Below are 16,310 nucleotides of genomic sequence, written 5' to 3'. Positions count from 1 at the left end.
GTTTAAAATGCAGTTTAAAAACAGGCTAATATTAAAGAACACTATGATAATTACACTTAAAAAACAAAGGTTAGCTCTTGTTCTAATGGCTCACAAAGCAATTCAGGTGTTAGCAAGGATGTAAAGGAACTGAACTCCCATACAGTGCTAGTAGGAATATAAAATAGTGCAGCTGGTTTGGAAAATGGTTTGTAGTTCCTTATAAAGTTGCCATATGATGCAGAAATTTCATTCCTGGATATATATTCAAAAGAAATGTAACCATAATGTCCGCACAGAAACTTGTACACAAATGCTCATAGCAGCATTATGCATAATAGCCAAAAGTTGGAAACAATCCAAATGTCTATATCAATTGACAAATTAAAAACTTAAATGTGGTATTAGCCACACAATGAAATATTATTCAGCTACAAAAAGAAATGAAGTACTGATATGTGTTAAAACATGGGCAGACTCTGAAAAACAAATATGCTAGGTGAGAGAAGCCAGACACAAAAGATCACATATGATTCTATTCATATAAAATGCCCAGAACAGGGAAATTTATAAGTCTATAGAGGGGACTTCCCTGGTGGCTCAGTGGTTAAGAATCCGCCTGCCAATGCAGGGGACACAGGTTCGAGCCCTGGTCTGGGAAGATCCCGCATGCCGCAGAGCAACTAAGCCCGTGTGCCACAACTACTGATCCTGCGCTCTAGAACCGCGCGCCACAACTACTGAAGCCGGCACGCCAAAGAGCCCGTGCTCCACAACAAGAAGCCACCACAATGAGATGCCCACAAATCGCAACAAAGAATAGCCCCGCTCGCCACAACTAGAGAAAGCCCGCGCACAGCAACGAAGACCCAATGCAGCCAAAAGAAAAAAATCTATAGAGATAGAAAGTAGATTAGTGATTGCCTAGGCATAGAATGGGAGTATGAGTGTAGGGCTAGTAGGGATGACAGCTAAAAATTGCATATAGGGTTTCTTCTGGGGATGATGAAAATATTTTAAAATTGACTACAGTGATGGTTGCACCACTCTGTGAATATACTCAAAAACCAGTGAACTGTATACTTGAAATTAGTGAATTGTACAGTATGTGAATTATATCTCTATAAAGCTGTTAACAACAATAGGGAATGCAATATACAACAAATATTATGGCACTATTGGAATTTTGCGATGTTCTCTACATGCCTAATATATAATGACTTCTTTTTTTTTTTTTTTACAACTACAGTTACTTCTCATGAGAAGTACAGTTTAGTTCTGTATGCAAATGCTTATAGAATCCTTATTATTGGTCTCCCCATAATAATAAAGAGTACTAAAGACATGGAAACTATTTAAGATAAGAATGGTGATATCCAAAACTGAATCTAAAAGGGGTGGAAAAATGCATAGATCTATAACTATTGAAGAATTTGGGGAAAAATAGATGGCAGTTAAGAGAAAAAAAAACACCCCTAGAAAAATCCACCAGACCCCGACAGCTGTATGGTCCAACAGTCAAGTTCCGACATATCTTTGAGAAAAAGATATAAACTACTCTGGAACACACCAAAAAAAATGCAAAGCTTTCCCAATTCAATCCGTAAGGCTACCATAACCCTGATACCAAAACAAGACAGGTTAACTACAAAAATAAAAACAATAAGCTGATTTAACTTAAGAACATAGGTACAAAAGTAAAAATACTGAATTTCAGCCGAGTACAACAACCAAATCAACAAATCAAACAGTATTTATCCCAAGAATGCTGAGGACAATTCAATATAAGTTAACTTATCAATAAAATTACATAATCAGATTAAGAATGAAAACTACTGATCACATCAACAGAATGCCCTAAAGACATCTGATAGAACTCTACAACCCTCAGAAAACCACGAATTAAAGAAAATGTCCTTAACTTGATCAAAGGTATCTTTCAGAACCTATGGCAAATACACTTACTGGTGTAAAATTAGAAATGTTTCCACTACAAAAAAAATGGGAAAAGAATGCCTACTATGAACGCTTGTGTTCAACACTATACTAAAAGCCTTAGATTAAAAAGAAAGAAAAGGACTTCTCTGGTGGCGCAGTGGTTAAGAATCTGCCTGCCAATGCAGGGGACATGAGTTCAAGCCCTGGTCCGGGAAGATCCCACATCCCACATCCCACAGGCCGCAGAGCAACTTAGCCCGTGCGCCACAACTACTGAGGCTGCGCTCTAGAGCCCGTGAGCCACAACTATTGAGCCCGCGTGCCACAACTACTGAAGCCCGTGCGCCTAGAGCCCGTGCTCCACAAGAGAAGCCACTGCAATGAGAGGTCCGCGCACCGCAATGAAGAGCAGCCCCCACTCACAGCAACTAGAGAAAGCCTGTGCGCAGCAACAAAGACACAACGCAGTGAAAAATAAGTAAATAAAATTTTGAAAAGAACAAAAAATAAGAAATATCAGGGCTGAAAAAGAATAGATATATGTACATGTATAACTGAAGCACTTTGCTGTACACCTGAAACTAACACAACACTGTAAATCAACTATACTCCAATAAAAAATAAAAATTAAAAAAATTATATAAAAAAGAATTATCAGGGCTGACAAGAGTTAATAAAGAGGCTGCATATCAAACTATTAATGGGGAAGCACAGAGACTTCCATGATTTTCCCTTCATTTCTGTGTTGTATACATTTAAAGTATGTATTCATGCATTTGTTTTATAATGTAAGCAAACTTTTTTTAAAAAACGTTAATATCTTGCTAGGTCGATGGAGCATAAAGAACATGGCTTTTATAATCAGATATTGCATTCGAATGTAGGCGTTATTAACAAACTGTGACTGTGGGTAGACTTCCTTAAACTCTTTGAGCCTCAATTTTCTCATCTTGTAACGTGGAGGAAGAGAGAAATAAAGCGCAGCTCGCAAGGGCACTGAAGGGTAGTTTCTGACCCATACTTTTCAAGGAGACTGAGGAGACCACAGGAGTGGAAGAAGCCAAAAGCAGTATGAGTCAGACGATCGGTAAATCGGAAACTTTAAGTTCAAGACGTGCGAGTGTGGGGTTCAAGGGAACTTAGGAACGTGAACTTCAAACACGGGACCCCTTAGGATCGCAGCGCTAACGTAAGATACCTCCGGCTCCGCATCCCGCTGCCACATTCCGCTCCTAGCCCACCTTCTTCCGGAAACGCAGCCGCTTCGAGAAGAGGCGAGAAGAGCACACACGCACCTGCTGCAAGGAGCCGGAGACGCTGGCAGATGAGTCAGTGCTCCTCCGCTTACGGCGCTCATTGCGCTCCACGCTGCCCCCACCCCAGCAGCTGCCGCAGCTCCCACCGCCAGTGACACTTCCACTCAAGCTGGTGTTCCCGCAGCAGGTGACGCTCCCGCAGCCGCTGGCGCTCCCGCAACCGCTGGTGCTTCCACTGCCGCCGCTAGCGACGGCGGGAACCGGGTCCGGCGCCGCGAGCGCCGCCGCCGCCTCCTGACCGCTTCGTTTGCGCCGCTTCTCCCGGGAAGACTTCTTCCCCGTCATGATCCCTCTGCCGCAACCATCCGGGGAAAGCCCGCCGCTTGTGGATCGACCGAAACCCTGCCGCAGCAGCTAGAAGCGGGCACGGGGCGTCGCAGCTTTGACGTCACTTCCGGCCGCATCGCTGACGTCAGGAGGCGTTTCTGGAGCCGGGGCCGGGGCCAATAGCGCTGCCTCCGCCAGACGAGGAGGTAGGCTTGAGTTTGCGGCAGGTGAGCAGCGCGGGTGGTTTTTTGTTGTTTGTTTTCATACCCCTACAAAGGGCCGAAGGCGGAGCATTACAACAACTCTTTGCCTTATTGATATTGTTTTTCAATCTTTGTCTATATACAGTACACAGTAAGGTAAAGGTATATTGTTTGATTCTCCAGTGTCATTTGTCTTTCAGTTTTTGGTTGACAATGACAACAATAAAGAAAATTTAAGGGAAATCTCATTATCATCATCACGTGTATAGATTTTTTTTTTTAATGTATTATAGGGAGTTGTACAAGAGTAGGTTCTTCTGCTTCTTTGTTTTTCCCCATTAACACTACTCACTGGGCATGATGCCTTTTCACTCTAAAGGCCCTTGACGCTTGTATTTATTCTTTCTCAATTTATTTAATATTCAAATACTGGCGCTTAGGTTGTTGACAGCTTGGCACATTGTCAGAAAAATGCCGCTATATATAACTTAAGAAAACATTTACATTATTTTGTACTCAAAAAAAAGAAATTGACCAAAGGATATAAGCATCTTATTTTTCTTCTATTTAATCGAGTTCTTTTGAAAAAGAAGGGCTGAACCAACTTAGAATGTCATGCATACACTGAAATCTTTGTAAGAATTTGTTCTAACACATGATAATAGTAGTTTTAACTTGGATTCTTGACTTACAGTGTTGAATACTTTTCCACTGATTGAAACACTGTTTCCTCATCATCAAGTAGTCCGGTATTGTTTAACCTTTTATCTACCAGAATAAGTATAGCGAACTGCTAAATGTAAATTAATTCTTTATGTTGGGGAAAGGGGAGCAGGAATAAAATACTCTTGGCATATTAGTGTTGCTACCTTTTCTCTCTTCATTCTTTCCTCATAAACTGCCGTTTCACACTAGTTCATGGTGTTTTGAAGGAGAGGAAAACAAGAAGAGTTTAGGAGTGGAGGTGACCAATAAGGAGATCCCAGACCATTTTTTAAAGGGATTTGAGGCAAGAAATGCAAAAGAAAAGGAGCAGTGTGTGAAGGCAGCAATGGAAAAGAATAGAAGAGAATTTAGGGAGTACTTCCGGAGATTATGTATTTCCTGCATAGAGTGCATGAGGGACAAGAAAAAGACGAGTGAGTTTTTGAAAATAGATTATGGGTCATAGTTTTATGAATGTTAGCTTTTGTGGGCTGCTGTGTGGGATTTTTGGATCTAAACACAAACCAGGTTTTAAAATCAGAGATCAAGAACACATAAAAAAAAGTGTCACCTTTTGGCTTCGGTGGTCTCAGCTGAGGCCTTTAGCCACAGAAGGAAAAAGGTAAGGATAGGGCAACACTAGTTGGGTGGTAGTAATTTTCTAACTTTCATTGAGGTGACAGAAAGCACATTTTGACCACATTTCCTACCTGTCTCAGTCACTCAGCAACAATTTAGTAAGTGCCTAAAACAAACCAGGTTGCAGGGGCAATCCCAAGTCTGGGAAAATAGCTGTCTCCACTCCCCATTCCACCCTTATATTTGCCTTCTAAAGTCAGTGCTGAGGCCAAGCCCACTGTGCCCTCAGGAGTTCCATATTGGCCTCATTAAGTCTCATGCCTGAAAGGAATGGGAATATTACAGTATATTCACAGACAGAATAAATACATAAAATCAATAACATGTAATTGTTGTGACCTTGTTATGAACTGAATTATGTTCCTCCAAAATTTATATGTAGAAACCCTAACTAACCCAATATAACTATATTTGGGGTAGGGAGTTTAAGGAGGTAATTAAGCTTAAATGAGTTCATGAGGACAGGGAAAGGGCTTTGACTCATGGTGTGAATATGACATCCAGGTTGTCATAGAGTCAGTGAGATGCCATTGTCTATTTAGGTTGAACCATATGAAATTGCCTTTTTTCTAAGTCAAAACTGGTTGAATGGTGACAGTTTCATATGGTTCAACCCAATATTATAGAGCTTAAGAGGCCCAGCACTAAATATTGTTATGAACTTAAAAGCTCTGCAAGCAGATGCAGGACTGCTTTTCTGCCCTGGAACAGATATATGGGAGGGTGGACAGAGATTGGGATTTATATGCCATTTTCATAACTACTCTTCAGTGAGTTAACCCAGTGAGCATTAATCACAGTGATTGGCTAGGGACAGGATGCATTAATGCTGGGGCCAATCAGTACTTCTCTGGAATTTTATAAAGAGACATTAGATGAGAATTTTGCTCTTTCATCTTAAATTATGAACTATAAGGAAGTTACCTCATAGCTGCTAGTTGTCGTGTTCCCTGTCCTGGGAAGGATGCTAAGAGAATGAGACCAACAAGAGACACTTGCTGAAACAAGACACAGAAAGTCCTAATGGTGTCATTTTTCATCAGTGAGCCAATAATTCTTTTTTTTTTTAAGCTGATTTGTTACTTTCTGTCACTTGCAGCCTAGAGTCCCAATTAATACAACTTACGACATGTAAGATGTTCCAGGAACAGCATTTTTTTCTGCTGCCCCATAGCTTTCCTAGAAATATACCCTCCGAGACTATTCAAAAACCCCACCTCCACTCACCTTAACTACATCTAAGATTTCACTTCAAGTATCACTTCTTATTGAAAACCCTTCCAAATCACTTGCATTCTGAACCCTGCTAAGATTAGCCGCTTTTTCCTTTGTAACCTACTGTTCTCCCTACAGAGCAACCAAAACTCTCTACTGCAGGCACTTGCTAATATCTTCTTCAAAATACTGTTAGTTCTCATGAACAGAGGCTGTGTATTACATAGCTTTGTAGTCTCAACATATAATACAGTATCTGGCACATGCTAGAAACTCAATGCTTGTTAAACTCTGTACTGAGAAGTTGCAGATCCACACAGAGCTTCTTTCTATGTCGTCACTGTGGTAAATGGCATTAATGGCTCCAGGTCTTCACCTCTCTGTATTCGTGCCCTTTGCCATGTAATTTGATAATGTCCTTCTTCCACTGACTAGAGACATAATTCCTGCAAAGTGGAGTCAACCATATGACTTAATGAAGCCAAGGGGATATTAGCAGATGTGCAGCAAGCAGTCTCAATAAAAGCTTGTGCAGTTAAGATGGTCCACTCTTGTGCTTCCACCATCACCATAAAAATTATATACTCAGGCTAGCCCATTGGTCCCAGGAGAAAGAGGAGACAGATAGGGCTCAGCTGCCCCAGGTAAGCTATCCAGTCAAGTCCAGAGTAGAGCAGAGTCACAAATGAGCCTAGCCAGGATCAGCCAAACCCCAAACGAGTTAACTCCTGAGCTAAATAAATGCTATCGTTTTTGTTATTGTTTTCTGTGCAGTATTACTGTGGCTATAGTTAACTTATATGCATACTTTCTAGACTCCCCCTGCCCCCTCTTTCCTTGTATTTCTCTGCTAGTTATGAGAAGGACCTTCAACGCTGTTTGATATCAAATGAGTCACTGTTCAATGCTACAGCTGTACGATGGGTAGATGTGATTCTTATATTCTAACAGAAATGCCTTTATATTTCATGGTGAGGTTCTGTGGCATTATAAAGAAGTGTAAGGATATTTGTGTTTAGAGTTCCAACCAACTGCTTTTATTAAAAAATCATCAGGACACCACCACCCCCTACCACCTACATGGGCACTTTTTCCCCCAGTAGCAATAAAATCTAGTATTTTTCTTTTCCTTTTAAATATTCTTTGTACACAGCAGTCACTTTCATTGTTAAAGAAGATGTTAGACTTTGTTATCTTTGAAAGTAATGCTTGGTAAACACATATGTGGCAGATATTTTGCTAGCCTTTTTTTTTTTTTTTTTTTTTTTTGGCTGCGTTGGGTCTTCATTGCTATGCGCGGGCTTTCTCTAGATGCGGCGAGCGGGGGCTGCTCTTCCTTGCGGTGCGCGGGCTTCTCATTGTTGTGGCTTCTCTTGTTGCAGAGCACCGGCTCTAGGTGCACAGGCTTCAGCAGTTGGGCTCAAGGGCTCTAGAGCGCAGGCTCAGTAGTTGTGACGCACGGGCTTATTTGCTCCGCGGCATGTGGGATCTTCCCGGACCAGGGCTCGAACCTGTGTCCCCTGCATTGGCAGGTGGATTCTTAACCACTGCACCACCAGGGAAGCCCATATTTTGCTAGGCTTTTACACAAATATCTTATTCTTCTATTTTATGAAATCTCAATGTAGAGATATGTAAACTGGGACTGAGGTTAAGCAACTTGCCTTAACTCATTAGTAAGTGGTGGAAATATCACTGAACTATATGGCTTTTTAACTCCAAAGCCAGTACTCTTTTGCTATATTACACTGCATCTCTGGTTGCTCTTACTACTGAAATTTTAAATGATGTAGACGTAAGCAAACATTTCTTGAATTTATTAGTTCCTTTGAGGACACAAGAATGAAAGAAATGTGGTTTGAGGACTTGTTTCAGGCCACTTTTTTTCTGCTCTATGTATCAACCTTACATGCCACTACCAACCATCATAGTTGCTATTATGATAAAGTGAAGTGGCTACTACAAATCGAGATTTTTCTCCATATGGATGTCCAGTTTTGCCAACATCATTTTTTAAATATAATTTTGTTTTGTTACTACTGACTTGTCAAAAAAATTTACTTGACCTCTTTCAGTTTCTTCACCTGTAAGATTACTAGCAGTACTTGCCCCATGGAAATAATGGTAAACATAGGAAATAGCATAATGTACTTGCTTAATGCATGCTATTTAGTTTACTTAAATTCATCTGTTCTTTGCAATGCTGCTCAACTGGTTGGTTTTAAATACAGTTGCAAACCATTGAGTAAACATTGCTATATCATATGCCTTAAATGTAGAGTGATGTTATCTCTATCACATCATATCTAATGAAAATATCATTGCCACTTGGACATTATACTTTTGTGATTTATTATAAAGTGTCCAGGAAACCCAGGGTCAAGTTTTAAGTCCCAGGAATTCATCTTAGGCCTAGCATCAATATCAGCTTACCTACTTTACAGAAGTATGTTGGTCAACTTTCTCCTCTAAAACTTCCATTATCCACCTTATTCTGAAGGCTGTTTTCCTCCATGACAGGCACGAGTGGTTTACTTTTGCCCTCAAAGTCAAGATCCTGCCTTTCTTAGTATCCCTGAAAAACAAGCATCCTAATTTCAAATATTAAACAAATAAAACCTGATAACCACTTTAGGAAGCAGACAGGTGGAAAAATATTTAAGAACAAGAAAACTTCAAAAAAATGTTCCCCCATCTTTGTTGAGATGGTAACTAGAATGCCAATTATACCATTTTTATTCTCCTAACCTCCTTTAGTTAAGGGAAGGAAAACATCACTAAGGAAGCTCAGATATGATGCAATCAAGTAAAAAAAAAAAAAATCAAACAAAAAACAAGTACTAATCACCTGTGAATATTCTGGCCACAATAGTCTAATTTCAATCTAACCAAGCCTTTGGATTTAGCTTTCTGTTTATAGGAAATAGGTGTGGCAGGCAAATTCTAAGAGGGCCACCAAAGATCCCTCTCCCTGGTATTCATAACCTTGTGTAATCCACTTTTTTTGAGTAATTTACTTCCAAGCAATAGAGTATCTTGATGTTGATGGGATGTCATGTTTGTGATTAAATTATAAAGATTCTTGTTGGTCCTGCTAGCAGACTGTCTCTTCCTGGCTTTGATGAAGCAACTGGCCATGTCAGGGAGGCCCACCAGGCAAAACTGATGGCAGCCTTGGCCAACAGCCAGCTAGGAACTGAGGTCCTTAACTCAGCAATCAAAAAGAACTGAACACTAACTATGTAAGTGAGCTTAAAAAAATGCATCCTTCCCCAGTCCAGCCTTCAGATGAGACCCCAGCCTTGGTGGGCACCTTGATTGCAGCCTCATGTGAAACAAAGAAGCAGAGGAAGCAGCTAAGTTGTGGCAGGATTCCTCACTCACAGAAAATTTGAGATAATAAATGTGTGTTATTTTAAGTCACTAAGTATTGAGGTAATTTATTAAGCAACAGTAGATAATACAGTAGGGTTATAAGAATGTTTGTTACAAATACAAAACGGGAGTAGTTAACATTCTGGATTGGCCAACACACTTCAAAGTCAATGATAAAAAAAAAAGAGATGGAGGAACTGTTGTAGATTAAGAGACCAAACAGCCATATAACCAAATAACTAAATTCAATACATAAACCTTGATTTTTTAGATTAGAGCCTTTAGAACAAAAGTTATAAAAAACATTCTTAGGACAATGAGGAAATTTGAATATACACTGGATATTAGATGTTATGAAATTACTAATTCTTTTAGTATGTGGTTATTAATAAGAATATTCTTTAAAATGTTTTTTCTTAAAAGATGCATAATGAATTATTTAGTTGATAAGTGTGTTATTTGTAACTTATTTTAAAATAATTTCAAATGGAAGTATTAATAATAAAGCAAATATGGCAAAATGTTAACAACTGCAGAACCCAGTTGGCAAGTCCATGGGTGTTCATTGTATGTATGAACATTTTCATTAAAAAATTGAAAGGAAACACATGGAAAAATGTTAAATGAGCCTTCAAAATTGTATTTATAATGACAACTACACTGTGCTACAGACTGAATGTGCCTCCTCAAAATATGCTGAAACCTAATCTCCTACGTAATGGTATTTGGAGGTGGAGCCTTTGGGAGGTGATTAGATCATGAGAGTGGAGCCCTCAGGATTGAGGGGTCCCCAGAGAGCTCCCCCCTCCCTTCTGCCATGCAAGGACACAGGAAGACAGCATCTAAGAGCCAGAAAGTGGGCCCTTACCAAACACCAAATATGCCAGCACCTTTATCTTGGACGTTCCAGTCTCTGGAACTGTGAGAAGTAAATGTTTGTTGTTTAGGCCACCAAATCTATGGTATTTTTGTTGTAGCAGCCGAAACAGACTGAGATACTGTGTATAATTTTCTACAGAAGAATGCACTAGAATTTAGAGTAATTATAAATTATTTTTTCTAATGATTGAATAACATTCCCTATTCTCAGGTGGGTAATTTATATCTCAAGACCTCTAGGAAGGATGATACATCACTAATGATCCTCTATACATTTTATTATTTTTTCACAAAATAATCATAATATACAGTGATAACTGCTAAGGAAGCCATAACCCAGTCTTATCCCCAGAATTATCTTTGTGAAGGTTTTTAGCTATGCTTCTTCCATTATTTTAAGAAGATTATGAGGTAGATAAAAAAAATTTGTCACATTGTTATTTAGTTATAAATTCAGCTAGTCATGAAAAATAATCATAACATGCTCATTTTATTTATTTATTTATTTACTGGCCACACCGTGTGGCATGGGGGATCTTAGTTCTCTAACCAGGGATCGAACCCTGCCCCCCTGCAGTGGAAGCGTGGAATCCTAACCACTGGACAGCCAGGGAATTCCCTAAAATGCTCATTTTTAAAAATGTAATGCCAGAGGGGGACTACAATAGTTAATGAATTAGAGACAATGATAACTTGGCTCTTTTGCAGGCAACTGTTTCTAATGCAATATGAAGGACATTAACTCCAAGACTTTTACCACTGGAGGTGATTTGGCAACATTTATCAAAGTTTAAAAATGTGCATTAACTTGACCCACCAATTCCAAGTATAAAATGTATCCGAAGGAATTAGTAAGAAACTTGTGAGATTTGCCATAGCATTGCTTGATAGCTGAAATAGGAAACAATGTCAGATAATAGGAAATGGGCACATCGATATAACATATTTATTAAGGTGGAAATATGTGTACTATATGTCAAGTTTAAAAATCAGGTTATTGAACAATGTGTATCATACAATCCTTTTTTTAAAAATAAAACATGTTTACATACCAATTGATATGGCACAATATGTCAAGAATGATTCTCTCTGGGTAGTGGAATTATAGGCAATTTTTATTTAATGTGTGTGTGTTTTATTCAATGAATGTGCATTTTTCTATTCAGAAAAAAATAATAAGGGAATGGAAAAAAGTAACTTAAGTAACTTTAAATAACTTAAAAAAATCTTTAAAACAATTAGATCACCACTTATCACTTATCTTTCAAGTGGGATTTTTTTTCCTTTTTGCTAAACTGTATTTTGTAATTTTTCTTCAATAAACATAACAGTATAATAAAAGTGGTTATAAAAACACTTGCACACTAATGGGAAGCAAACAGTGTTTACCATTTGCCACCCCTTACATTCTGAAGAGTAAACTCCTATTCTTAACGAAGACTTTACATCCTACCATTATTCAAAGGTACCTAGTATTTCAAAATATTGAAAATAAATTGCACTTACAATTGCATGCTAAACATGACATGTTAAAAAGAAAGCACTGTATTGTAAGCACTGAACCAGGCTGACCCAGTTACACTCTTAATGCAGTCATTTAACTTTGACTTAACCCCCTAAATCCCAATTCAACAAAAAGCAAAGCACAGGTAACTAATAGAACCAGCAAACAATATTTAACGTCTGGGTACACACCAGAAAATTGCAATTTAATACTTAGCAAAATACATATCCCCTCAATTTACATTTTACCCATTCTCTTTTGATATTCCAAAAGTTTTTCCTTGGACTAATCTAGACAATCAAACCATTCCTCTCTTACTGGGGAGGAACTGTTCTTCTTAGACTGCAATTTGGCATTAAGCCAGGAAATTCATGGTTCTAAATATAAATGTTGGGAATGATGCTCACTATTTCAGATTAAGAATAGTTACACTTCTCTTAAGAAATTAAGGTTCTCTTAGACACAACAAATTATATAATTAATGGGTTGGTTCCTTCTTGGTGTTAGTTGCTAGGATGTTCATAGACAAATTTGTGACCCCTCCCTCTCTAGGAAGTATGGCATGGTTTGTACTTTTCCTTTTTTCCATCATGATTCATCCCACTATCTTTACTTCTGAAAATAGAGATAACATCACCCTACATTTAACAGGATTTGGGAATTAAATATCCAAGTGTTTAGCACTATACCGGGACCATGTTAGAGGCTCAAAAATACTAATTTCCCATGACAGTCTCTGGACTTGCAAATAACAGTTTGATGTATTCTTGCTCGCTCAATTGCCTGATAATATTCAACACATTCCAAATTCCCTTTGATATAATGGAAATGACCAAAAATAGACAATCAGATATCGAAACTGGAATGAATAATGAAGTTACCTCAAATAGTGAAGGGGAAAAGAAACTGGATCATAAGCCTGTAGTCAATTTGGGGCTTCATCTGTCTGAACTGATACACATAACACAGCTTAGTAATTTGCTTTTACTTCAACTAAAAATAAGCCATCAAACAAACTTTCTATTTACAGAGGACTTAAATGAAGAAATTATTTTATATCTTTTCAATATATGGAATAATTTATAACAAACTTAATTTTAAAAATTCTAAAGTAGTTGTCCTAAAACAAAACCTTGAAATCAATCAGTGCTGTTGAAAGAATCCAGCAATGAAAATGAGTAGAGCAGAAATTAAATAAAAGACAACCACCAACAAGTAACAGTCTGGGGTATATAAGTAGTAAAGCAGATGACATAAATAAAAGCCCTTGTCTTCTCCTAGTTGGCTAAGGTAAGGGAACTACACCACTGTAGTTGTGTTGCTGTTGGTCATAGCTCATTCTGAATTTATATCTGAACTATTAAAAAACCTATCCCCATTACCCAGGAAAATTTCACAGTTCACCAGTGCAAAAATTTTATTTCTCCTTTGTTTCCCCTCCCCCACCCCCATTTTACAAGATCTGAAATTTTACTTAATCCACAGCATTCTTTTCATCATCTGTAATCAGACATGTGAAATGTGAGAAAAAAAAAAAACTTATCAATTTAAAATCTCAGTCCCCAAGCCCACTGTTACAGTAAATTCAGGATAAGTCTACAGCATTCACTTACTTTAGCTGGTTCTGATACCGAGGCATACTTTTTTATTTGAGAATCAACGCCTAAAGATTTGGCTAATTGTACAGCGTTTGAATCATCACTGATAAGTGTCCCAAGAGCCACAAGAAGTCTAAAAGTGGCTTCCAGGTCTTGTACAACTTCCAAGACTGTGCTAATTACTGACAAGCACTGAGCTTTCCCTTCAATGTTATGGTCTTTATGAAAACAAACAGAATAGTTCAGGGTTAATGTAGCCAGAGCAATGTGAATGTTCTTATTGCTCCCTGATTTCAGTTCTATTGCATGGGACAGTAGTGATTCTCTCTGGGACATCATGAGCTTTTGTCCTGCCTGGCCAACAAAACAATTGCAAAAAGTCCTGAGAGCAAGCAGCTGGTTTGCTGGCTTTCCTTTAGGGTTCAGAAGACTGATGAGATGGCTGCTGAACCGAGCTCCTTCTTTTTCATTGCAGAAGTTCTCATTCACACTGGGATGTTTAATTGATAACCGAAGAATGTCAAGTGCAGGAAAGACAATATCTATTGAAAAGAAAAATTCATTAATGTTAAAAAAAATTTTAAACATTAAAAATCATACGCCTGCTTTACAAAATGTGTATACTTCTGAAACTTGTGTTAACTGATTTTTCATATTTATAGAAACTGTATTTATTGCTACAAGATCACATTACTTTAAAAATATGGTAACTCTCCTGGGTTATTAAAATAGCTTGACATACAGTGAGTATTCAATAAATCTTTGTGCAAAGAATAGGATTGGGACCTTGCTTTTAAAAAATTCTAAAACAAGACCAAAGAATTGAGGGAAAGTTCTTTATAGGAGAATTCCAGTTCACAAATGCCAATAGGATGCTTATTATACACATTGGTAGAAGGATTTATATTTAAGGGACTGGGTAGACACCATGTAAATGAATGCGCTAAACAATCTTAACATCATTAAAAGTGAGGAAAGCAGAAATTATGGGCCCTGTGATATAGAGGTAGTATGCAACATCATTTATAAAGGATATTCACCTGAAAAAAACTACTGAACCAGAATCTAATTATGTCTAGCAGGAAAAACACAGATAGAGGAACACATTAAGTGATCAGCCAAATTCAAAATATAGGACATTTTGCAGGAAAAATGATTTTTTTCTCCAATAAATCAATTACATGAAAAAATAACGGGGAAGAGGACACTTTTAGAATAAAAAAGAGTTAATTAACTAAATAAAAGAAAACATACTTATAGCAAATGTTTGTAGCCTATGTTTAACAGGTCAGATAGAGTTTCGTGGATGGCTTGCAGGGAACCCACAAATGCTCTGAAAGAGTATACAAAATGGTCCATGTATGGGATCATTACATTACCTTCAGATTCTCTTAAGGTATGTGACCAAAGCAAGCCTATGAGTTACAGTGGTATAGTGAATCCTTTTTGTGAGTTACAGTGGTATAGTGAATCCTTTTTGTGAGTTACAGTGGTATAGTGAATCCTTTTTGTGAAGTTTTTCCCAATGCGAATTTCAACTAACATGTCAACTTTTATTTAATCCAGAAACACCAGTAGTATGAAATTAAAAGATATAATTTCTGCTTTCTAGTTACATTTTAAAGAGTGTTTCTGTACCTTCAGGCCAGTTAACAGCTTTCCATAAAATCTGAAGTTGTTGGGCTGTGGGTTTTTCTGAAGAATTATTACATATTAGAGACAGTATCTTTTCAAGAAGTACCAAGTCATCCTCAGTTAACTTCTTCTCTTCCGATGCAGTTCCATTAAGTTCCTTCAGTTTACCTAGAACCCAAATCCAAACCTTCAATTTTCTCTAACTGTAATTAGGCAGATATATCACATAAATGCCAACATTTTCAATAAAAGTACTCTACCACACACCATGGGGAGGTAAGACTTTTCACAGCAATTATCAAAGACCATAAAACAAGAATAAGGCCTGGGAGTAATTTTAAGCTGAGTACAGTATAGAAAAAGAAAGATTACTGTTATGATTTTTATTTTACCTGTTGTCTTCTAAGATCTTCTGAAGCTTTTTGCTTTGAATAAGTTTTTAAGTATACCATATTTGTTATCATTTTGAATGCTTTTCAAAGTAATATTATGTCATATATAAGTCAATCCCCTACTTTCTCAGAGAGAAAATTTATAACATCTTTTAGCCAACTTATGGCAACTTCTATGACTACCAATGAAATAGTCAAAAAGCTAAATGTGTATTTATATTTAATTTATTGACTTAGTTTCATCTGTACATTTGACATCACATTTTAAAAAAAAACATTTAATTTGCTTCCCATAATATTGACATTTCATGAAACTATTTCTTTCAAACTCTTCACATGCATCTTCAATATCAGCATCTTTGTCATCATTAATGTTACTTTGAGTCATCTAACACTATTTCCTCAAAAATTTTCATCTCAAAGAATTAAAAAGGCCAAATTTCCATCACAAAAGGTTTAAGAAGATACAATGTCCAAATTTACAAATTTTTATCTATCATAACTGGAAACTTGGATCTATTTCATTATTCTTTGGCATTAAAAATTGCTTAACACTAACAGAATATTAAAACAGTTTATTAAGGGAATACAAAAAGAGATCTTTTATATTTGTACAAGAGTTTAAAAATGTCAAGTTGTCTAAAAGTGTGTATACACTTCTTTAT

The 16,310-nt window shown here is 37.5% G+C and overlaps 2 protein-coding genes across 3 annotated transcripts in view; both read right to left on the bottom strand.

Annotated features, from left to right (window-relative positions):
- CAAP1 (caspase activity and apoptosis inhibitor 1) overlaps window positions 1–3,620 on the bottom strand; it is a 52,035-nt gene extending 48,415 nt beyond the window's left edge. Inside the window, exon 1 of one of the 2 annotated variants that reach the window (XM_027088906.1) lies at window positions 3,213–3,620. In XM_027088906.1, the coding sequence (XP_026944707.1) occupies window positions 3,213–3,518 (306 nt within the window). In that variant the 5' untranslated portion in view covers window positions 3,519–3,620. Of the gene's footprint in view, window positions 1–3,115 lie in introns of both variants that reach the window. The other variant, XM_027088907.1, reaches the window with a different exon arrangement.
- A 7,825-nt stretch (window positions 3,621–11,445) lies between these two features.
- Window positions 11,446–16,310, bottom strand: part of PLAA (phospholipase A2 activating protein) — a 37,573-nt gene continuing 32,708 nt past the window's right edge. The window contains exons 13-14 of the mRNA XM_027089009.1: window positions 15,257–15,421; window positions 11,446–14,160 (exon numbers count right to left, since the gene is read on the bottom strand). Of these exons, the coding sequence (XP_026944810.1) occupies window positions 13,595–14,160; window positions 15,257–15,421 (731 nt within the window). The 3' untranslated portion in view covers window positions 11,446–13,594. The remainder of the gene's footprint in view (window positions 14,161–15,256; window positions 15,422–16,310) is intronic.

The sequence above is a fragment of the Aethalodelphis obliquidens genome, unplaced genomic scaffold (genome assembly GCF_003676395.1).
Source record: "Aethalodelphis obliquidens isolate GAN/ISIS:26980383/991018 unplaced genomic scaffold, ASM367639v1 scaffold64, whole genome shotgun sequence".
NCBI classification, from domain to species: Eukaryota; Metazoa; Chordata; class Mammalia; order Artiodactyla; family Delphinidae; genus Aethalodelphis; species Aethalodelphis obliquidens.
Note: the sequence above shows the minus strand (reverse complement) of the source record. Positions and strands in the feature narration are given on the sequence as shown.